Here is a 20,980-nt window from a genome sequence, read left to right on the forward strand (position 1 = left end):
TATATGGCCTGGAAAATGTCCAGCTCTGATTCCTTAAGGGACATGGGCTTTACCCTGGCTTGGGGCCCTCAGATTTAATCTAGCTGATGCCACAGTCAGTCCCCTCAAACTCAAGGTCCACCCTGGTAATCTATTTGTGCAGCACTTTGTAATTCCCAAAGTGCCCTTAGCTCCCAAACTTCATTTAGGCTTGACAGCAACATGGGTGATAGGTTGGACAGCTATTAGTCTGGCTTTTCCAGAAGCTGCAAAGCTCAGACAGGTTAAGCGACTTGTCCAGAGTCATGCACCTGCCAGGAAGCGGGGTAGGACCGTAAGTTTTGGGAACTCCAGTCTGAGACTCTCAGTGTTCACTATACCATGAGGGGCCTGCTCTCTACCCTGAGATAGTCACGTGACTGTGCTGAGATGCGAAAGAGTCGTGTCACTCACTAGACTCTTCACTTAGGGACTTGGGGTCCAGAGGTGGCCGCTGTAAGGGTGCAGTGCATTTTGGGGATGGGGCGAGAGTGCAGAGTGGGCTCAGGGAACGAATATGTCGATGTTTATGCGAGTTCAGGGCAGAAACAGATGCCCCTGCTTTGGCACTTGAAGCAGAAAACCATCTGACACAAGGAACAGGGTGCTGAGAACACCCTTAGGTGGGCCGGACTAAGGCACCAGGCGGCGCCTCTAGGAACGATTCCCTGGATCACAGAGAACTCCCTGCCTCGGGAGCCTCCCCCTACTACTCAACCCCCTGAATTCAAGAGTACATGGCACAGTGGCAGGCCAGGCCCGAAGAAGCTGCCACTGCCGCTGCCACTGTCCCTGGGCACTCTGGAGCTGGAACTCGGACACTGAGATCCCGCTGTCGAAAAACTTGATGTTTCTTGGATGTTACCAGCAGAAACAGCCAAAGGGGCGGGAGGAGTCTGGTTCCTGTCTAGAAACATTGCTTACAAGGGGATCTGGGAAATGTGGCTTTTTGTTTGCTGGCGTCCAGGCCCTGCAGGGCAGGAAGGGACAGGAGGAGGAAAGTGTGATGGATGCTGAGTGGTTTCCAACACCGCGGCCGGCCTGACACCCACTCTGCCATTATCAGTGAGAACCAGAAGGCAAACATCTGAAAACAATGCCCAGCTCTGGAGTGGCCATTCAGACAGTCTTTATTAGCACAGGAACCACCCCTAGCACACAGTCCCATGATGCTGAAAATGTGCACAGACGTCACATATCTTAAGAATCAGCCACGTACTTCATGGTGGAGTTGAGAATCTCTATCCCGTGCAGCTCTCTCAGCTGAGCGACAAATCTGCCATAATCAGAACACCAAGTTCAGGACATCAATGCCATGGTGCCTGGAGCCACCCCCTCTCAGGTAGAAGCTGGCTGGTGAGGCAGAAAGGGGAAGTAGCTGTTGCCCTGGGAGCCCTGGCCATCAAAGCACGTAAGGTGCTCAGGGAGGTACAAAAACACGGTAAATACTGTCATGAGTGGCAGATGGACAGGCTGATCCGACGGGGCCTTGCTCTCGGGGACTCCCCAGTAGGTTGCCACTTTGAGCTCAACCTAGCTAATGTGCCTTGCTTTCTGTAGAAGAAAGATTTTATTTGTGCCTTCCGTCTGAACAATCAGACAGAACTTGAAAGGGCCTCAGATGTGATCCCAGTCGACACTCTCACTCTCTGGGGAGGAATCAGAGGGCTTAGTCTGGAAGAGAAGGAGCCAGCTCTGCTCCCTGTCCATGGAAGGCACCCCTCTCCTACGCCGGGACTCCATCCCTCAGACATGCATGATAGCTAGGTATTTCAGCACATCAGAACCCAGCCAGAGCAGAACAGAAGCCTGAGCTAAAAGGGAAGCAATGCACACAGTGAGAGCAGAGATCTCTTGCCCTGGCTTGTCTTAAACATGCCATTCTTGCTTCAGTTTCCTCCAGCACGGGAATGTGGCCCTCACTGGGCATTCTCCCACATGCTCAGGCAACGGGCAAAAAAGTGAAGGAGGAGAGATGCGTGGACAGATGGGCAAGAAGCTAGAAGAGAAGGAGAGAATGGAATGGAGGGAAGATGATGGCAGTGAGTGCACAGGACAGATGCCTGTCAGAGAAGCATCCTCCCCCTCTCTCACTGGAGCCTGAGAGCCCAGGTCTCTGAGGGATGTAGCTACTGGGCCTAACACCTGTGTGCACAGGAAGCACCAGGACTCCCGGGGCTCTCCACGGAGTTCTGGGTGGCACAGAGGCCCAGCCACCACATAGCCACCGCATGGTACCTCTGCTGGCCCTGCGTCTTCCAGGATGTAACTGACGCGGGCCACCCCGGCTTGGAGCGGGTGCATACCTGGGCTCGGCCGTGCACAGCTTCCCCAGGGCGATCCCTGCGTTCAGCTGCACGGCTGTCTTCTGGGCGTCGCCACCTGCGTGCCTTAGCAGCACCTGCACAATGTCCGTCTTCAGCAGGGAAGACGCGGCACGGGGCACCTCCATGCAGTTCCCCAGGCAGAGGGCAGCGTTGGCCACCACAATCTCATCCTCTGAGCTGAGCAGCCTCAGCAGAATGCCAAACTCTAGAGGGAGGGGAGAGAACCAGCATCTGTTCCTCTGAACCTCAAACAGCAAGGGACAGGAGGAGCACCTGGAGTGTCAGTGACACTGAGCCTCCCCAAAGCTCTGACATGTCACTTGGTCACTCAGCAAGTATTTGCTGAGTACTATGGACCTCCTCGGCTCCTGGATGCATCTCTGATGTTTCTCGGGTGCCCAGGGCAGTGCCCAGCGTGACACAGTCGTTGTGTGGCTGAATGTTACGTGTCACACAGGTCTGTCTTCCCTAAAGTCCCCATTCTAAGCCCCTGCACTCCATTTGAGGGCCCCAAGTAGGGGGCCCCGGGCCTGCTCCCTGTGGCTGCAGGGCAAGGAGCAGGATGCAAAAGAAGGGCTCCTTCTTCCATGCCAGAGGACGTGTGAAGAACATTCGCAGGCTGCCTCGCTGGGAACACCCGCTGTACATGACCGCAGCCATGTTTAGTTACTAGACTAAGGCTGCCTCCCACTCTGCTACCTTCCCTGCTCACTAAAGGTCCGTGAAGGGAGAGAACTCGCGTTAGATCAGCCGAAGCAGATGCTCTGCATGAGCCCGCTCATGCTCTGTCTCTCTCTTAAAAATAAATAAATGTTAAAAAAAATTAATAAAAAAACCCAAAGAAACCATTTCAGTTTACTAGGAGAGAGGCAGTGGCTCCTGGCCTCGATCCTGTCATCTTTGAGTTGCTTTGCAGCAGGGTCTCCAGCATGGGTGTGCTACCTGTGTGCAGCTGAAGGCTAATTAAATGCTTCCAGAACAGGGTGAAACAGATAATCTTAGTAAACAGTGCAGAAGTCTAGAGAGAGGTTAACAGGGCTCTGCAGTGCCTCTCCCCACGCCTCGCCCCTGCTCCCTGGGCAGCTGTGAGGCGGGATTAACCTCTGGGATGTAGGCTCTTGCCCAGGGAAACTATCACTTACTTTGATCCAGTCTTATCACTGCTTCTCGTGCTTCGTGTTGGCTATTAGTGCAGATAGCTAGTATCTTCACGGCATATCGTGATGCGGTCTGGCCTCCCGTCTGGGTTTCAGAATGAAATTGGAAAAATAAAGTCACTCCTCTGATTGTTCTTGGCCACAAACCAGCGAGCAGCTGTACCTGGGTGAGCGGCTTCCCAAACTTCTAAAACACAGTTCCCCCGAGAATGGCGGGTGCTTCCCGGTGAGCAGGCCCGGGCCCTGCCAGGCTGGTGTCATTCCCGTCCCCAGCAGCACAGCCCACAGCCCGACAGGAATGCGGGCCTGTCATGTGCACTGGGTAATTGCCTGGAGAAGGTTTTATGAGTGAGTGGCTGAGGAAGGCATGATGCTGTTGACTGGCAGATGTACCAAAGAGGGAGGAAGAGCGCCCCCCCCGCCTTTCACCGTGTCACCTCACCACTGGAGAATGGGGAATGACTTGCTAAGGCTGTCAGGCTGACAGGCCTGCATGGAGAACATCACAAATCTAGATCATTTTAAGAGGTGACAACTGTCAACTCACAACCCTCAAAATCACCCAATGCAGGATCTTCAAGAGGCACACGTGCATATATACATGCACAGTGCACAAGTGTGTGCACGTGATCAGCAGTTTCCGGCGGGGTGCAAGACTTGCATGGGGTGAGTGATGGTCATTGTCCATGTGGCAGCTTAATAACGCTGACCCAACCTTCTACCCCTCAATGTTGCCCCTGCCTCAGCAGCGGCCCCCCGACAGAGCATGCCTCCTGGCCCTGCTCAGCCTGGGGTTTTATGAGAAGGCCTCCCGTGGGGTCCTTATTCACCTGGTCCTTCCGGTGGGTCTACTTCAGCTGCTGCGCTGACTCAGATCACGGAAGCACCATTTTGTCCCAGAGCAACGCTGCCCCCTCCCTCCCTCATAAGCGGAGCTACAGCCAACATTCTCCAGACAGCCGGAGAAAGCATGGCCAGCAGAACACGAGCCAAACAAGGGGCCCGTGGGACCTTGTGGAAAGCCACGCCAACCATCTTTTTCGGGGACAGAGCCTGTATATTTTTAAGTGAGGCTCGAGTGGCCACCAATTGTTATGGATGCTTCTAAGGAACAATTTACGGATCTGTTCAGCAGTCTTACGGTGATGTTCAGAGCACTGTCTTGGGTGACAGGTGGAAGGAATCCTCATTCAAGAAGTTTCACAGAGGGCAGGGGTGAAATGGCAGCCCCTGAATGGAACAAAACCCTCCTTAATTCTGTCCCTCAGATAACCTGTGCCGCTCCTGGAAATGCAAGTGGTTGTAACCCAGTAAGTTGCTCTACCTTTAGGAACTTAATCATCTTCTTCACCACTCCTGCTCTCAGGGCCTCCTCAATAATCTTCCGAGAGGAAGACAGGGTGCGGCTGAGGACGCCAGCGGCTCTCTGGGTGAAGCGGAAAGTGAAGATCATTAATCGTTCTGTTCATAAATTCTGATGACCTTTAAAAGTCAGCAAGTAGTTTAGTGAGGCGAAAACAATCATTAGTGTGGGGAGCAAAACACGCACCTCGGTTTTACAAATATGTAGTGGCCAAGGAATAGGCAGGAAGCAGTGTTCATTATACAGGTGCAGGACAGGTGACTCAAGGGCTGGAAACAGGGCCGCTGGCATGCAGGGGCCCCGTTCATTTCAGCTCTACATGGAACCGAGCAGGTCAGCTCTGGCACACAAAGTCCTGCCCCGACACCCTGCAGTGCTCCGGGAGTAGCAGGGTCTTTACTAGACGGCAGGCTTCTTGGATTGATCCTCAGGGTCTCTCTCTTAGCTTGTCCTTCATCTTGTCTGAATCTCTGTCTGCCTGTTCTGCTTTCTGGCGGACGCCATTTATGATTTTCTGGTTCCACTTTGCTTTTTATCAAAGAGCTAGCTGTTGTTTTTATCAAAGAGCTTGCTAGGTGTTATAGATATGTTATCTTGAATCTTTCGGAGGACACAAACGATCGTCACTTTTTCTTTTGTTTCCTATATCATCTCTATTTCTTCTGGGTTCATGTTTTTCTGTTTCTCTTGCTTTTTCTATTTCTGTGTGTGGCTTCCCTGAAATGTCCCGTGACCCTTAGCTGCCCATTTATGGGCACACTTATGAAAGAGCAATAAAAATATATTCCGGTGTGCTGTGTTTATTGGGAGTCTGTCGACTGACACGTGCAGAGGTAGCACTCCCAGACACTAGAAAGCAAAACATTTTTCTTTGGCCTGTCAATTCCCTTGGAGAAAAAAAGCTCTGATTTTCCACCAGAGGTATAGACACCTGATTGCCATACGCGGTCCCCCATCTCTTACTTGTAGCCTCTGTAGCACCTGGTGTTCTGGAGTCTTGAGCCTCTCCAGGGTCCTACAAGGCAAATCTGTGTCCTCTGTATCTGTTCTCTGCACTGAGGTTCCTTCAGCCCTGACTCACTAGCTATGACGTTTGTAGGTGTTCTTTATCTTCCAGAAACGGGTTAAAATTATTTAAAAACTGACTGATGATCTCTTGCCTGTTCATTTTGTCAGTGTGGATTTCTAGTTTTTTTTCCTTCCCTAATGTTTTCAGTCTGATTTTAATGAGGTTTCCCTACAGAGAAGGGATAAATATGGGTATTACCATATGATCAGTCTTATTTCCCTCATCTGCTCCCTACAGGTGCCAGAATGTTGCCACAGCTGACACTACAGATCTCTTGTTAGGCCCAAGACAGAGGGGAGAGCCCACTACCAAGGGACCAGATGGCTCTGGTGACACTGCTGCTCTGTCCAACAAGCCGGTCGGTCAGCACCTGACTGAGGCACAGGCAGAGAGTCCTAGAAACATCTGGCCAGGAGAGTCCTTAAAAGGTTAGCTCGCTAGCTCTCGTCTAAACCATTCTGGAAAACCCAAGCACCTGACAATAGTGATGCTTGCCACTTTTGGGGTGATGGGTCTTTATTTTGAGGATCTGATGAAAGGCATGATGCCTCTGCCATGAAAATGCATGTGCCCCCAAAACTGTCGATACAATTTCAGGGGGTTCCAGGGACCCTGGAGACCTGCCATGCACTCCAGGAGTCCACGTGAAAACCCTCCACCCTGTCCTGTCTGAATTGACTTTGGGGAAGTTGCAGGCACACTAGTCCCACACAGGGCTCGTCGCATCTGTTCAGAACCTTTATTGTGATCCTGGACCCAGTCTCCAGTATGTGCTCCCTTGGAGGATTGGTTTCCCACACCTGCTGGATGTGCCCCAGGTGTTTCTCTGAGCACTAGGGCCCTGACCTAATAGGTGGAGAAGTTGGGGTGATTACTTCTGTGAGTAAACAACACATCCTTGGATGACAGCAAATGGTCTGTGGATCATACTGATGTCCCCCCGATGCTCTGTGTGTTGACCACAGGTCTTTCTCAGCTTTCTTGTCCCAATGTCAGAAGCAGAAATAAGAAAGCCACCCCAGCATGCATGTCCAAGGGGGCTAAAACCATTGTGCATAAACAGCCTCTGGGATCATGGGCTTCAAAATACAGGCCTGGCTTTCTTGACTACGGAAAAAGATTGTAAATGAAATCTCATCACCTGTCCAATTTGCACCAGGATATCTTGGAATAGGACAAATCCTATAATTAAACTGTGGAAGTTGTTAAGTTGCAAACCATACAGAAAAGAGATTCCTGACTTGGGTCCATGGACTCTTGGGGGTCCACAGATGGGCACTGGGTTGGATGGTCACCGACTCCCCTGGAACAACAAAGGAAGCTGTTTCTGGATCTCCCGGGGAGACACTTACTGTCAGGATCCCTCCATCCTGGCTGTTGAGTAGAAACATGCACCTTCTGCTCACCTCCACAGCCCAAACCTGCCACAACAGGAGAGAGGAGGAGGTCTGAATGGCCTGTTAATCTGAATCCTCCATGGAGCTCCTTCTGAGCCAACAGCACTGGCCTCTCCCTCTTCAGCATGGCCACACTCTGTCCGTATTTTTCTCACGACCCCTTCTTCCATCGCTCTTGCTTCTTCCCACAACTGTCTCATCTCCCTAACTACAGGGCAATGCCTTGAGGGCGGGGAGCACATTTTACTTGACTTTGGAAAGGCAGAACCTAGCACTGTGCTCAGCACATCCTGGACACTCAGTCCACTTTCTGGAGCAGAGTGACACAGCGTCCGTCCTGCTCTCCCCATTCCCGCCACCAGGGTGTGAGTCCCCCGCTTCTATTCTCTCTCTGAAAGCCAGAGCAGTTCTATCAATGCACAGGCTTGGGCTTGGGTTGTGCCGGGGCTCCCGGCAGGGAGGAAAGACTGCCGTACCTCACAGATGAAGGGGGACTGAAGACACAAGTTCATCACAAGTCCCAGGAGCGTGTACAGGACGTCTCTGAACAGGTCCACAGCCTCTTCACACCTGGCCTTGGGAAACAAAGCAAAGGGATCAGTGACCTTTCTGCCCTGCAGCTTTTCACGGCCACCTCATCCCTTTGGCAGTGATCTTAGTTACTCATGCACCCTGAACTGTCAGTGATGTGACCCTAGGAGATGGTGGAAGATCAGAGACCAGTTCCGTGAATTAGTGTTAGTGGAGAAGACTTGCAAGGAATCTCTGGTGCCTGAGCCATGAGACTGTGGCTCGGCCCGGTCCTATGTTTAAACTGGGGAGTGGGCAGTCAAGCCAACTCCACCGGAAAGTCCTCCAAACTCTCCAGGGTGGATGGAGGGCTCTTTAAGTCCGGCCACCCATAAAATCTATGGCTGTAGAAGGGGTAAGCCACTGGCTCCAGCACCCTCAAAAAGAATTTTTGGAAAAGCCGGCTAATCAAGAAGAAGCCACTGCTCCCAAAGCAGGTAAAGGACTACATTCTGAACGGAAGAGTCACAGTACCATGAGGCCCAGACAGGCATCCCCGAACTCTTCAGAGGCACACATCTGTCTTCGGACGGCAGCCTCAGCACTAAGGTTTCCCACAAGGGCAATACACTGGCAAAGAGCTGACGTGTTGGTTATTGTAGGTTCTCTCCTCTAAGAATGAGCCAAGAGAAGGAAAGTCTGCAGAGAGCAGGCAAACGATGCCAGAGCAGTCTCTAGGGGCATCCCTCACTCAGCAAAATGCCTGGGAAGCAGACTGCGGAATGTCACCCAGGGGTACCAATGGGGCCACCTGGCATCAGCATGGAGGGAGGCACACAGGCAGTGGACCCAAAAGCATCCTAGCCTGGGATGGGGAGGCCTGGGGCTTCATCTCAGTGACTCCACCAACCCGCTGGGAGGGCTGGGGCGAGTCTCGTCCCTTCTCAGAGCTTCCATTTCCATCTGCGTGGAATACAGGCATGTGGGCAAGCTCTCAGGTCCCCTGAGACTTTGATGACTCCCATGGCACAGGGTCCAGTCATAGCATGCTGTCCTAGGAGGACCCCACCTTGCTATGTCCTGCTTCATCAGCTCAAATCACTACTTGCCTTCCCGCTGGGGATGACCACCACTCAGGGACACGGCTGCCCGTGGTACTTACGACAAGCCTTGGGGTCAGAAGGGGACTGACCGACCGGAGCTGACACCCTCTCTCTGCCTCCACCTAAGACACAGTCCACACCCATCGTCTTTTCCCCGGCACTCGAGCCCCATTCATAGGCCCTCCCCACCTGTCCCAACTGCACTTGTTGTAATAACAGAATTGTGTCAATTCCAGCTGTGAAGAAATGATTAATCAACCCGAGAGACAACAGGAGTTCTGGGGCGTAAAGTGTGTTTAAACGGCTCTGCTCACGCGTCTGCGAATGTCTGTCACAGGTGCGAAAAATGCGGGCTTGCTCACCAGAACACCTGTGAGTGCCGGGAGCACATCTGGAAGGTTGGCCTGGAACCAGACTTGGAATCTGTGGAGAAAACATCCCCACGATTTAGTTCTACACTGCACAGACTATAACAGAAATACGGTGTCTTGGGTAAGGGAGCAGAGTATCACAGGCTCAGGGACCGTGTGATGTGCAGTGTGCATGGATGATTTATTCTGAACCAAAAAAAAATGTCACTGGGTATGTAATGTGGCTTTAATTTTTCTAAGTCTGGAGAATTGCCTTTGACGTTAAATAGCAGACCTCACGTGGTAATTCTTTTAGTGTGGAAGTTGCTGGAATCCCTCGATTTCTGCCAAGCTCACTCACCACCAGCCCGGCCCTCCCCTGGTTCTGTGTGCCGTGCAAACAGGAAACCCAGAGCAAGCATGTTTATTGCACAGCGGTGAGGAGGGCCCAGATACACACACATCTGCTCCTACTAGAGCGGCTTTGACACATTCCTGGCCCGTGCCATGGCCTGTCTGTGGGCACAGACAGCTCTTTCTCATCATAGGACCATGCTAAGCAAGACACCCTTAAGTTTGTGAGATTTAAAAACAGACCAAAGATGCACTTAAACCCCCAAGAATTATGAAAATTGAAGACCTCTGCTGTCTTCCCCAGCAGCTAAGTGGAGGGAAGGGGGGATTACCCACAATGCCACTGAGAACCCAAGGGCAGGTTGCTTTCTATTCTCAGACTCATTCAACACACATTTGCTGGGCAGTTCCGAGTGGGCACTGATGAAGGGAAGGAAGCTTCTCCAACTGACAGTAGCTTTGTAAACTGTGAGAGGTACCGTTTTTTAAGTCTGTTACTGCTTCCAGACCCATGAAGGACGGGGGTCCCCCTGCAGGCAGGGGGGACTGGAAGGGCCAGCCACAGCCCCCTGCTTGGAAGGCAGCGGCTCTTCTACTCAGTGAATCTTATGATGCTCAGTTGGCCAAACCTCCCTGCATACTGCATATTTTTAAAGATCAGACACTTTTACAAATGTTGAAAAGGAAATGTCAGTTTCTGGAAATAAAAATTACCTTTCTTCCAGAGCCAAGTCTGTGAGCAGTTCCATAGCAGAGTTGGCCTTCTTATCTGAGAAATCAAGAAAGGACACCAGGGCTTCCAACAATCTGCAAAAATCCAGAACAACCTCAGAGCAGGCTGTCCTCCAGCCGACAGCATCCCCAACAAGGAGACCTCACAAAAAGGCCAGAAAGGAGTGTGCGTCTGGGTCACATAAGCTGAAAGGTGGCCTCACTACGTCCTCCTGAGCAGCCCAGCTCCCTGCCCACCCCAAAGAGACAGACACTTTCCTATGGGGATGACTCTGCCGCTTAAACTCCCAGAGGGTTGAACAGTTTTAACCAAAGTTCACTGACTATCAGATGTCAACTGGGACGGAATCTCTGACACCTCTGCCAACTTCAATCACCATAAGTGGCATCTAGGTGGCATGCTTCCTAATCTGCTGCCGACTCAAGTGGGAGGGAGGGCCCCCTAACGAGGTGGGGGATGGAGTAAGGTTTCAACAAGATTTTGACGGGCTGCTGAATATGTCGGATGATATTGAATAGGGTTAAATTCAAAGCCCTCCCGTTACTGCTGCAAATTCTGTATGAGCAATAGACCTGAAAGACCTGGTTCAGACCTGGCTCATATGAAAGATTCAAGGGCATTTAGCCAATCGCAAACCCAGAATGAACAAACAGTGTGCTACAGCTGCCAAAAAAAGCTAATGCAGTCTGTGGCTGTCCTAACGGCCTGGCTGCCACCGCTAGGAGTCATCTGTCCAGCCAACCCGCACTAACCACCTACTGTGTGCTCGGTGCTGGGCTCAGTGCAGGGATACAGTGCTGGGCGCCTGGTCCCCTACAGTGACACACGTGTTAGGTGGTATGTTAGAAACAAATGCATGTAAAGTGGGCACAGTGTCTCCCTGGTGTGTGGTGTGGGAGGACGGAGATAAAGGCTTCAGAGAGCAGAGGGCATGTCGGCTGTCCCCCGAAAGTACAGTGTTCACTTGTGTTTGTTCGTTCAACCGACATCACTTACTGATGACAAAGTGCCAGGCGGTGTGGTGGGTTCTGGGGCCGCAGCAAGGAAATAAGACAACGTCTCAGCTCCGTGTCAGGCACACGGGGACAGGGGCAGAGCATCACAAGCAGAGCACACGGCATTCACAAGGATGGTGAGGCACAAAACAGCAGGGGTACACGTGGGGACACCAGCAGTTCCTCATAGCTGCTGCTTACGGCACGAGGACAGGACAGCGAGCGGCAAGGCGGGGTGCTGCGCCTTCTGTGGCCTGCTGGCAATTTGTGCTTCACCCGCGGGCCTAGGTTTTGCCGAGTGTGCTGGTGTATGGTGGGGGAGGCAGCTTCGTTGGCCTCTCGGTCTTTGGCGGAGGCTGCGTCTTAGTGAAGTGTGCAGGGAGTTCCCGAGCACTGTGTTTCGCGGTGTTGGAGAATTAATGCTACAGGCCGTAGAGAGTCATTCTGGAATTTTAAGTAGGCACATAACAGAACAGATGTGCATCGGAGGCAAATCCCTATGGTGGAATGGCGGAGGCCGGACTGGAGCCCACCGTACAGGAGACAGGGGATCCAACAGGGGGAGAACTGGAATGGTCCAGATAGTAAAGATGGGGGGATTCGCTGAGGCAGGGGCAGGGCGAGACACACAGTTGGGAAGAGAGAGGCCCTCGTGAAGGCCTAGAAGGGGTGCTCACAGATGCCAGAAGAGAGCCCTAAGGAAGGATCCCGGGATGCGGAAGAGGGAGAAGTGACAATATACCATCTTCCCACCCAGAGGGGCCCTCAGGAGTCTGGCTTAAGCGACTGGGTGGATGGAAGTGCCACCTATGAAGATAGGAAATTCAGGCAGAGGGTCTGCTTTGAAGAACCACTTGTGATTTAACCTAGTGATGCCTGTGGTGTTGACATGGAAGATGTCCGGCAGCAGAGGAAGGTCTTCTGGCACTCAAGAGAGGGACTTGTATGTGATAATTGAGGCCACGAATGAGAAGAGGGCCAAGAGTAGGATCCCTGATTTGCAAGGGTGACCGCATAAGGGGAGTTTGCCAAGGAAACCAGGAAGGAAGAGCCTGGGGGCAGAAGGAGGGCCACGAGGGGTGGCCAGCCACGTGCTGGAGTTTCACGAAGAGTGCAGCAATCCACAGGACCCAGTGCCACGGGGCAGCCAACAATAGAGGCAGAAAAGGGACCATCACGTTGGGGATTGGGGTTTAGGAGTGGACTCCAGCCACCCACATCTATGCCACCGGGTTATTCAGCAGCTCGTTCCAGGAGGGGTCTGGAAGTCAAATAATCTGAAGAACGGTCAAGGAAACCAGGATGCTTAACCTGGAAAAGATCAGTGTCTTCAGATGCCGCAAACACTGGAAAGTGGGAGAATTGAAGCGGTCCGGAGGCCTCCAACAGACTGGACCACGGCCTCCCTGTAAGGAGTGTGGAATGGGGCAGGCACTTTGTGTCCAGTGCAAGGAGATAGCTTTCCATCAGTCAGAACTAGCCCGGAACAGGATGGGCTGCCCTGGGAGGGGAGATCTGCATCCTCTAATTGGCTGGGGCAAGTTTCCCAGTCTACTAGCTGCTCTAGCACCCGTCCTAATCACATGGAGAAGAATACAATGACAATGCTGGAGTCCTCCCTGGAGGGCATCACACACAGACCACAGTGGGGTACCGCAAAGGGGACAGCGGCACTGGATGGGGCTGGACTGGACTGTTTCTGTGGTCCCAGGTAACTCCAAGCTTCTGCAAATCCTCGACTTCCTTAGAAAAGTGTTCTAGTGTTCCTGCTATCAGAAATTACGGATTTTACAGTTAGTTCAGAGTCTTCACTCATCAGTTTAATTCTGTTTTCTTCAGTCTTGAGGATGGACAAAACGACGCTGAAATGCACAGAAGTGGAGCCGGCAGTCTTGGCTCACCTTGGTGTTTGTCTCAAGAGACGTGAACAACGAGACTTCCTCTCCATGTGACAAGACACACATCCTAACTGGAGTCATTATCCAGTAAGGACATAGAGGTCCTTTCTCCTCCCTCCTGTCTCCTTTTTGGATGGCAGATTTTCTGCTCTGCTGACAGACAGCTGTCCCTATAGTGGATCCCAGGTCAGAAAATGCTCTGGTGAACCAACAAATGCACGTTCACCTCAGTTTAGGACCCTGAGCAAATAGACCCTGAAGAGAGAAAATGAAAATGCTTTTAAAAGTTATTGAGTCCACACCATGTGTCAGGTATGACTCCAGTTCCTTCCTTCCTTCCTTCCTTCCTTCCTTCCTTCCTTCCTTCCTTCCTTCCTCCCTCCCTCCCTCCCTCCCTCCCTCCCTCCCTCCCTCCCTCTCTTTCTTTCTTTCACGTTTATTTTTGAGACAGAGACAGAGTTCGAGCAGGGGAGGGGTAGAGAGAGAGAGAGGGAGACACAGAATCCAAAGCAGGCTCCAGGCTCTGAGCTGTCAGCACAGAGCCTGACCTGGGGCTCAAACCCACGAACCGCAAGATGATGACCTGAGCTGAAGCTGGACGCTTAACCAACTGAGCCACCCAGGCACCCCACCAGTTCCTTTCTTTACTGTGGCGGATGCCGTTTGGTGGCTAATCCCACAGATACGCTGCTCTCCCCTTCTATCCTACCTGACTCTCCTGGAGCCACTTTGCCCACAGGAGTGGCATAGGACACAATCCTGATCCAACAGAAATAAGGAGTAGCTTCTCTTGATAAATGGGACAGATCCTAGCTGCTATTAACCTGTCTCAACAAGGGATGTGATACTTGGAGCTGCAGCACCCTCATGGGACCATGAGGGAAAGGTCAAGAGAAGGACAGAGACCTTGACCCGGATATCTTTAAGTCATTGAACTGGTGTTGCCATCTTTAGTCTTTTTTGTTACGCGAGGTAAACGAGACCAGCGTCTCCTGGCCAAGTGCTGTGTAAAGTGCTGCAGAGAAAACTGTAACTGGCATACGTGTATCACTTCTGTTAAGCTTCATCGTTAGTCTGTGATACAGATGAGACACCGGAGTGCATGGAGGCTAAGCAGCTTTCCTGGGCCACGTGAATAGAAGGAGACGAGCAGAGGCTCTGGGGTCATGACTGCTGAACTGAAAACCCCAGTGCTTTCCACAAAGTGATATTAGCCCTCGCTCGGTGCCTGTCAGAGCACGTTCGTCGCTCCAACTTCTCATTTGGGGAAAAGCACGTGAAAAGGAATGTGGTATGTGTGCCCGCGAGGGTCATGGGACCTGGGTGCCTCCTTGTCCTGCGCCGAACCGTCTCCCTTCATTTCAGAGAACACATTCCATCTCTTTCTGGTTTAATAGTGGGCAGAAGGTAAGAAGCTGAGTGTCTTCGACAGCCTGGGGACTAGGCCGTACTGTGTGAGATGCTCATAAACGCCACTCTCCAAAACAATGGAAAAATTCAAATTACAATTCAAGCAATTCAGAGACAGCTGGGAGGGGGTGGCTTATGACAACTCAGCTACATTTACTCAGACCAAAACCAAATGAAAAACCATGAGGAAGGTACTGAGGAAATGACTGCAGTCATGTGAAATGTGAAACGTGCTTTTGAGGACTTAACTCGAATGATCCATCTGCTTGTGTGGGCTGAGCTTCAGGGGGGTTGCCTTTGCCTGTGAGCCATGGGGGCTGCCCCTGGGCTGAGACGGGGAGGGGCTCAATAACCACCCGGTCCTGAGCACAGAGGACGTCCTCCCCACACGGGGTGGGGCCCCGGAGGCCTCAGCTTGGTCTGGGATCGGAGAGAGGGCTGGCCTGCAGAGACACGGCAGGGTGAGATTCCCTGCTTCTCTGAGGCAGCTCCTCCTGCCCCATTTGTGAAATGGTGTCATAACACTGATCTCGCCGACCTCCCAGGCTGAGAAGAGAGAAGGTGAGGTAATGATAGTGGGAAGAATCGGAAGCCAACTCATTTTTAGACGGTGTGTGAAACACGAATAGAGCAAGCTGTCGTCATGGCTCCTGCTTCTACTGGGTTGAACGACACGAAATTGCCAACATGCAGCTCTTTTCATAGAGAAAATGAGAATTTTGCATGGAAAAACTAATAATATTTCTACTGAAAAGCACTGGACAGAATCACTGGGGTTCAGTTTTTTCTTTTATCAGGTGTAATAAGGGAGAGGCACATGCTGTTTCTACAGCCGGATGCCTTGGACAGATCTACGTGCAAGAGTATTCGAGACGTGTTTGATTTATTTATGCTCTACCTTGCTCCAGAAGGGCTTGAAGAACATGCAAAATCAGAGTTACCACAAACAGGAATGGAAGAAGTACAGGCAAAAAGAGGGTAGAAGGAGCACTGAGGCCGAAGGGGCAGGAGCCCACGGCCTGTCCTAGAGCTGGACGCCCAGTCCAGATGGAGGGGCTACCATCTCCGCCATCTCTAATATCTGTGAGACAGAGGCGGGTCAGAGAGGTGCAACTGCCCACGGTGCTAAGTTCAGACGGGAGGTCGTCCCGTGTCGGATGGTGTGGGAAGGGGGATGGGCAAGTCTTAACGTGGCAGGTGACCGTGTGAAAAGCCGCAGAGAAGACCCTGCCAGCAGAGCCCTACCGGGTCAGGTCAAGGTGGCTGACGACAAGGCTCCGTCCGTGTTCCGTCCTGGCGAGCTGCAGCAGCAGGGCCAGGCTCTGCTTCCGGAGGCCCAGAACGCGGGAGGTCAGCAGGGAGGGCAGCAGGCCGCCCATCTCGGGGCGCAGCAACAGCAGGCGCTGGTTCTCCTCTGCAAGACAGGAGACGGGCATCTCAGGCACACGGCAGCGGTCAAACCAGTCATTTGCCACCATCCCAACGGGCAAACCAGCTCTTCTGCCCTCATTTGAGAGGCAGAGTAATAAAGTGTAAGAGCCTGAGCTCTGGAGCCAGGCCGCCGGGTCCCGATGGCCAGGGAAACGATTGAGGCTGAGTCATCAACTCCCGCGTTCCTCAATTTCCTCATCAGAGAAATGGGGAAGACAGCCAACGTGGCCGAGGTGTTAGGAGGGTTCAGTGAGTGAGTCGGTGATAGCGCTCGGAACAGGGCCTGGCACACATGTTCGGTCACAGGCTCCTTGGTGTGCGGGATTTGGGATGTGAAGAAAGGGACAAGAATCAGCTTACCTGTGGCTATGTTTAGACAGTCAGTTTTCATATGGTGGCCAGAGGAAAACTGGGGTGTCATGTGAGGACATTGATTAATGGAGATGTAAGTGACTTCCAGAGTGCTGGCACGGATCTGCCCCCTTTCACCTGGTTCATTTTCTAGCCAGGTGCATGAATTTGAGAGGAAGCAGAGGGACAGGCTGGAGTGGAGACTTCGCCACGAAAGGGAGCAGAGTTTGTGCAGTTTATATATTTTTTCTCATACTGGAAAAGCAGCTCATTGCAAACAATCCAAAAGCTGAAAATGTGGGTTCCCTCATCTTGGGACCCCTCCAGGTGACCTCACTCCTTAAAGGAGCTGTGTTCATCTCTCCTGTGAATAACATTAGAGAATGACCCATCCTATCCTGTAATTGGCTTCTGTCTCCCACTCGACAGTCTATCACGGACACCCGTCTCTGTCCTTAACTTTGTAAGCACCCCCTTGTCCTTTCTAAAGTCTTCTTTGTATTTACTGAGTTGGATACCCCAAGATTTCACGGCTCTGATAGAGCGTTTACATCACAGGCTGTGTCTGACAATATTTCTTCTGATGTCAAAGAAAAATGTGACCCCCAAGGTTCACAGAAACCCAAGTAGGTGCGTGCTGAGGAAATCAGGGCTGCAGGGAGGGAGGGCTATCTCTGGTTTGCCCTGAGTAAACGCACGGCCACCAAGCCCTGCCTCTCTCACCCTCCTGTGGTGGGGGAATGTGAGATCGCCCCCCACCCCCCCGGGCAAGTGCAGGATCCTAAGGAGCGGCAAGGCACCTTGATAATGGTATTAGTCTGAGCATAATTCCCTTCAGGAAAGAGTCCCCCAGATTCTCTAGTCTTCTGCAACTTCCGATGATTCCCTGGCTCTACTAAATCAATGGAAAAAATCCTATTTTCCCATATTCAGCGTGTCATGGTCTGCAAATTGCACCCACAAACTCTTCTGCTGGCTTCCCACAGAAGCCTTGCAAAAAGGAGACCCAGGCATCACTATTCCCATTTTCAGTGTTTTCTGTCCAAGGTCGGACCTTTCCCTATGGAAACACCACTTTTTTAACATGAGGGAAACACTTAAAAATTTTTTTTACATTCACTACATTACAAAGGGGTAAGAGAGATTGTGCAGAAACTTCATGAACCCCAGAAGATGCTGATAGGTAAAAAGGTAAATAAATGTTAATATGGTAAATAAAAGCCCTGCAGCATTTTACTGTCTCATTATCACACGAATCAGTGTCACAAGATGCTAGCAGGGACAACCGAAAATCTCAGGATGCTGAAATGGGTACCATGGTCAGCCAAAAGGAACTGTAGTTTTAGGTGGACAGGAAAGGAACATCTCCGTCCCCACCCGAGGCACAAAGCCCAAGGGGTGCCCGTGGAGCAGGAGCTGAGGTCATGAGTCTGCAAAGAACAGAGGGGATAAGACCTCTCAGTATGCTGACAGTGACTATGTCCACCGTCAAGGCAGTAGTAAGGGTGGCAGAGACATGACTCTAACGCAGGCCTCGCCTCTGATCAATATGCTCTCTCTGGGGGAAGGTCTGGACATCAGCTCCCTCGGGACCGGCCAGGATCACGCCCGAGCGCAGTGCTCCCGCATCAACAGTACGCTAACAGTGATGAGCAGTGACCACCCTGGCTTACCGTTCCCAGCGCACACTGCTTGCCAGAGTCTGAGGACGGACACACAGACCGTCTCTTCTACTGCATCTTTCCCTGCCGTGGAGAAGCACCTAGAACAGACAAAGGATGGCAATATTAAAACTGGAAAGCAGTACTGATCTTCTTTGTAGTTGGTTTTATTTCACCTCCAGACTTCTCCAATGTGGGTTTAAGAAAGTCATGTTATAGCCCAGAGCCGCGGTCACCAGGACTGGAGGGCAAAGAGCTCCAGCACAGTCATGCAGGCCGAGGAGTCGGGGCTGCACAGAGGGAGGCTGGTGAGCCGCGGCCATGGGCGATGGCTGCACGGTGACCGGTGAACTGTAGTGGGCCAGCAGGCCACTGAGGGTCCATGGGCTTCCTCACACATGCAAACATGTGCTAGTGAGTCTAGCCCACAGCAGTGTCCTCCTTAGCCTGGGGGACTGCACCCAAACCATCAAAATAGGAAATAAAATAAAAATAAAATAACATTTAGCAATCCACTTCCTTCCATATGGATCTCTTTTCAGATAAAAATTAGAAATGGGATCAGCCAGGACCCAGCTGATCTCACTTCTTGAGGCGATCAGCAAATTCCAAGAGAGGAGAACAAATAGCAACCTTGCAAACATTGGTGGGAAACCAGGAAAAGATGGTCACTTCTCAGGCTCTGCAGTGCCTGGAGGGACCCGGGAAGTTTTGCGGACCCCTTCTCTCTCTGCGGTCATTGCTTGTGGTGTAACTCAAACCACCCGAGGCACAAGGCCCAAGGGGTGCCCATGGAGCAGCACTGATCTCTCCCAGGGGCCCCCAACACTGACTAAATGGTCAGGCCACCCGGTGAAGCCACTGCCTGTGCGGGCAGGGGTTTTGGGGGAAACCGGTTGTCCTTCCTTGCTCTACTGCTGGCTGACTTTACAAACACCCCTACCTTCTTATGACCTCATTCTCGCCGATGACACTGAATCCATTGTGTGTTCTGAATAAAGTCTGTTCAGGGCCTGGAACAAATTCATAAAAAACCAGGTCAGACTCCTGAACTGTCTGGCTGAGGTCTAGCGGACAGTGAGAAATCCAACATGGAATGTCAAGCTCACCAAATTAACGGTTTGGGTGGAAACAAATACCTTTCCTTTCTGAAACCTATGGCTGTCATCAGCCACTTGTTGCCCCAGTAGAAGGGACATCCTGTTCAGAGAAGGGGAGCCGAGCCTGCGTGGCCTCATGGGTTATCTGACAACTCGTCATTTTATGATCTTTAGAGAGTCTCCAGGAGCTGCTTAACCTCTGGGACGAACTAGCATATTCACCTCTCTTGAATATTTATTTTGAAGCTCTGTCTAGGCTCTAGAGAACCTAAAACCTCCAAGAAACTACTGCAGGGAGTATTTGAGTGTCTTCCATCATATGCTAAAGGGAGGTCAGAGATCCTGCCTTGTTGTACAAACGGCATCCTGTCACTGAGTGAAAAAGTGGCGTAAGCCCTGATGGCAACATTTACGAGAACTGGTGAAGGAGAACAGCACGGCTCTCGTTAGCAGGAGAGCTCGTGTTTGCTCTGAAACTACGTGTCCCAGGCAGCCATTAAACATAACGGGATGAACCTTAGAGTTTATCCTACAGAATCGGGTCTTCCATTCCTCGACGTTTGGGAGATTTGTGAGGGCAGTCTACAGTGTTTGGGGTGTACGTGGGGTACGCGTGGGATATGCAGCAGGTGTGCAGGTATGTGTATGATGTGTGGAGGGGGGAGTATGTGTGGCGTGTGTGTATGTGATGTAAACAGATGCGGTGCGTGTATGTGTTCTGTGCTTTATTGCGTGGAGGGTGTTCACTGCATATGTGCTGAGCCCATGCATGCGCTGGGGGAGGATGGAGCTGGGGCGGGGGGTATATTTCCTGCACACCCTGTTTAGTCCCCACATCACAGTATGTCTTGAGTATCTGTGGAAGGAAGGGACACAGAGATTCTTTGCCTCATCAGGGCTGACCTCTCAACTGCCCCTTTACACCAACTATATCCACGAGGCCATACGCGTCTCCGGCTTACAATCCTTTATCATTTCAGTCAGGATTTCAATCCCTCCTGCATAGAACAAGGGGGTCTGATCAGGCTTGCAGAGAGTCTCCAGGACATTCTTGACTGTCACTGCCGTGTTCTTTCCCGAATCCAGCAATTCGTGGGCTTCCTTCTCTTGAAGATCTGCTTTCTCTCGGAGATTTACTTGACTGAGGTATTCTAGCAAAACAAGAAGGAAAACAAAAGGAAAGAAACGAAATAAAACTCCAACAATCAACATCACCACGCAAAGAGCTGCGTTTTTGAGGATGGGAGGTTGAGAGCATGAAGCATTAAAATCATTCTTACCTGGTTTCAGGAAGGAAAATTTTAGGAAGGGTGGACAGTCTATACCCAGAATCTTAAACCATCTTGGGGATTCAAGGACAACATTACTGCCTTGTCTAGAAGGTTTCTAAGGGGCAATGGTTGTAGAAAGGAGGAAGGCAAAGGTCTGAGTGGGAGAACAGAGGAAAGAGAAGGGGGTAGCCTGCTAACAGTGAGGGTTTGATGTGGCTTTGAGGCCAAGAGCAGAGAAGGAGTGGAAGGCACCTTAGGGCCAGAGCACAAAGCAAAAGTGGAATTCAAACTAAGGACACCAGCAGGAACATTCTCACCTTTCACTTGGGTCTGCAGCTGGGGGTTTATTTCTAAGATCTTCTGATAACACTCTCTAGACTGGAAAAGAAGAAACGCGACCTTGAAGAGTGGTCAGGGGTGAAGGTGGTTATTAAGAAAGACACTGGGTACCACAAGGCTTGGCTTCATTATTTCCTCCCAGC

General features: G+C 51.5%; 1 protein-coding gene across 8 annotated transcripts in view; it reads right to left on the reverse strand.

Moving 5' to 3' along the window:
- Window positions 1–914: 914 nt before the first annotated feature.
- TTC12 (tetratricopeptide repeat domain 12) overlaps window positions 915–20,980 on the reverse strand; it is a 53,655-nt gene continuing 33,589 nt past the window's right edge. The window contains exons 8-21 of one of the 8 annotated variants that reach the window (XM_015084555.3): window positions 20,816–20,876; window positions 20,190–20,378; window positions 19,071–19,140; window positions 18,140–18,228; window positions 15,930–16,098; window positions 10,363–10,455; window positions 9,307–9,367; window positions 8,376–8,513; window positions 7,808–7,906; window positions 7,287–7,355; window positions 4,827–4,928; window positions 3,488–3,587; window positions 2,325–2,550; window positions 918–1,294 (exon numbers count right to left, since the gene is read on the reverse strand). In XM_015084555.3, the coding sequence (XP_014940041.1) occupies window positions 1,219–1,294; window positions 2,325–2,550; window positions 3,488–3,587; window positions 4,827–4,928; window positions 7,287–7,355; window positions 7,808–7,906; window positions 8,376–8,513; window positions 9,307–9,367; window positions 10,363–10,455; window positions 15,930–16,098; window positions 18,140–18,228; window positions 19,071–19,140; window positions 20,190–20,378; window positions 20,816–20,876 (1,542 nt within the window). In that variant the 3' untranslated portion in view covers window positions 918–1,218. The other 7 variants (XM_027036530.2, XM_027036529.2, XM_015084553.3 and 4 more) reach the window with 7 other exon arrangements.

Source organism: Acinonyx jubatus, chromosome D1, assembly GCF_027475565.1.
Source record: "Acinonyx jubatus isolate Ajub_Pintada_27869175 chromosome D1, VMU_Ajub_asm_v1.0, whole genome shotgun sequence".
Lineage (NCBI taxonomy): Eukaryota > Metazoa > Chordata > Mammalia > Carnivora > Felidae > Acinonyx > Acinonyx jubatus.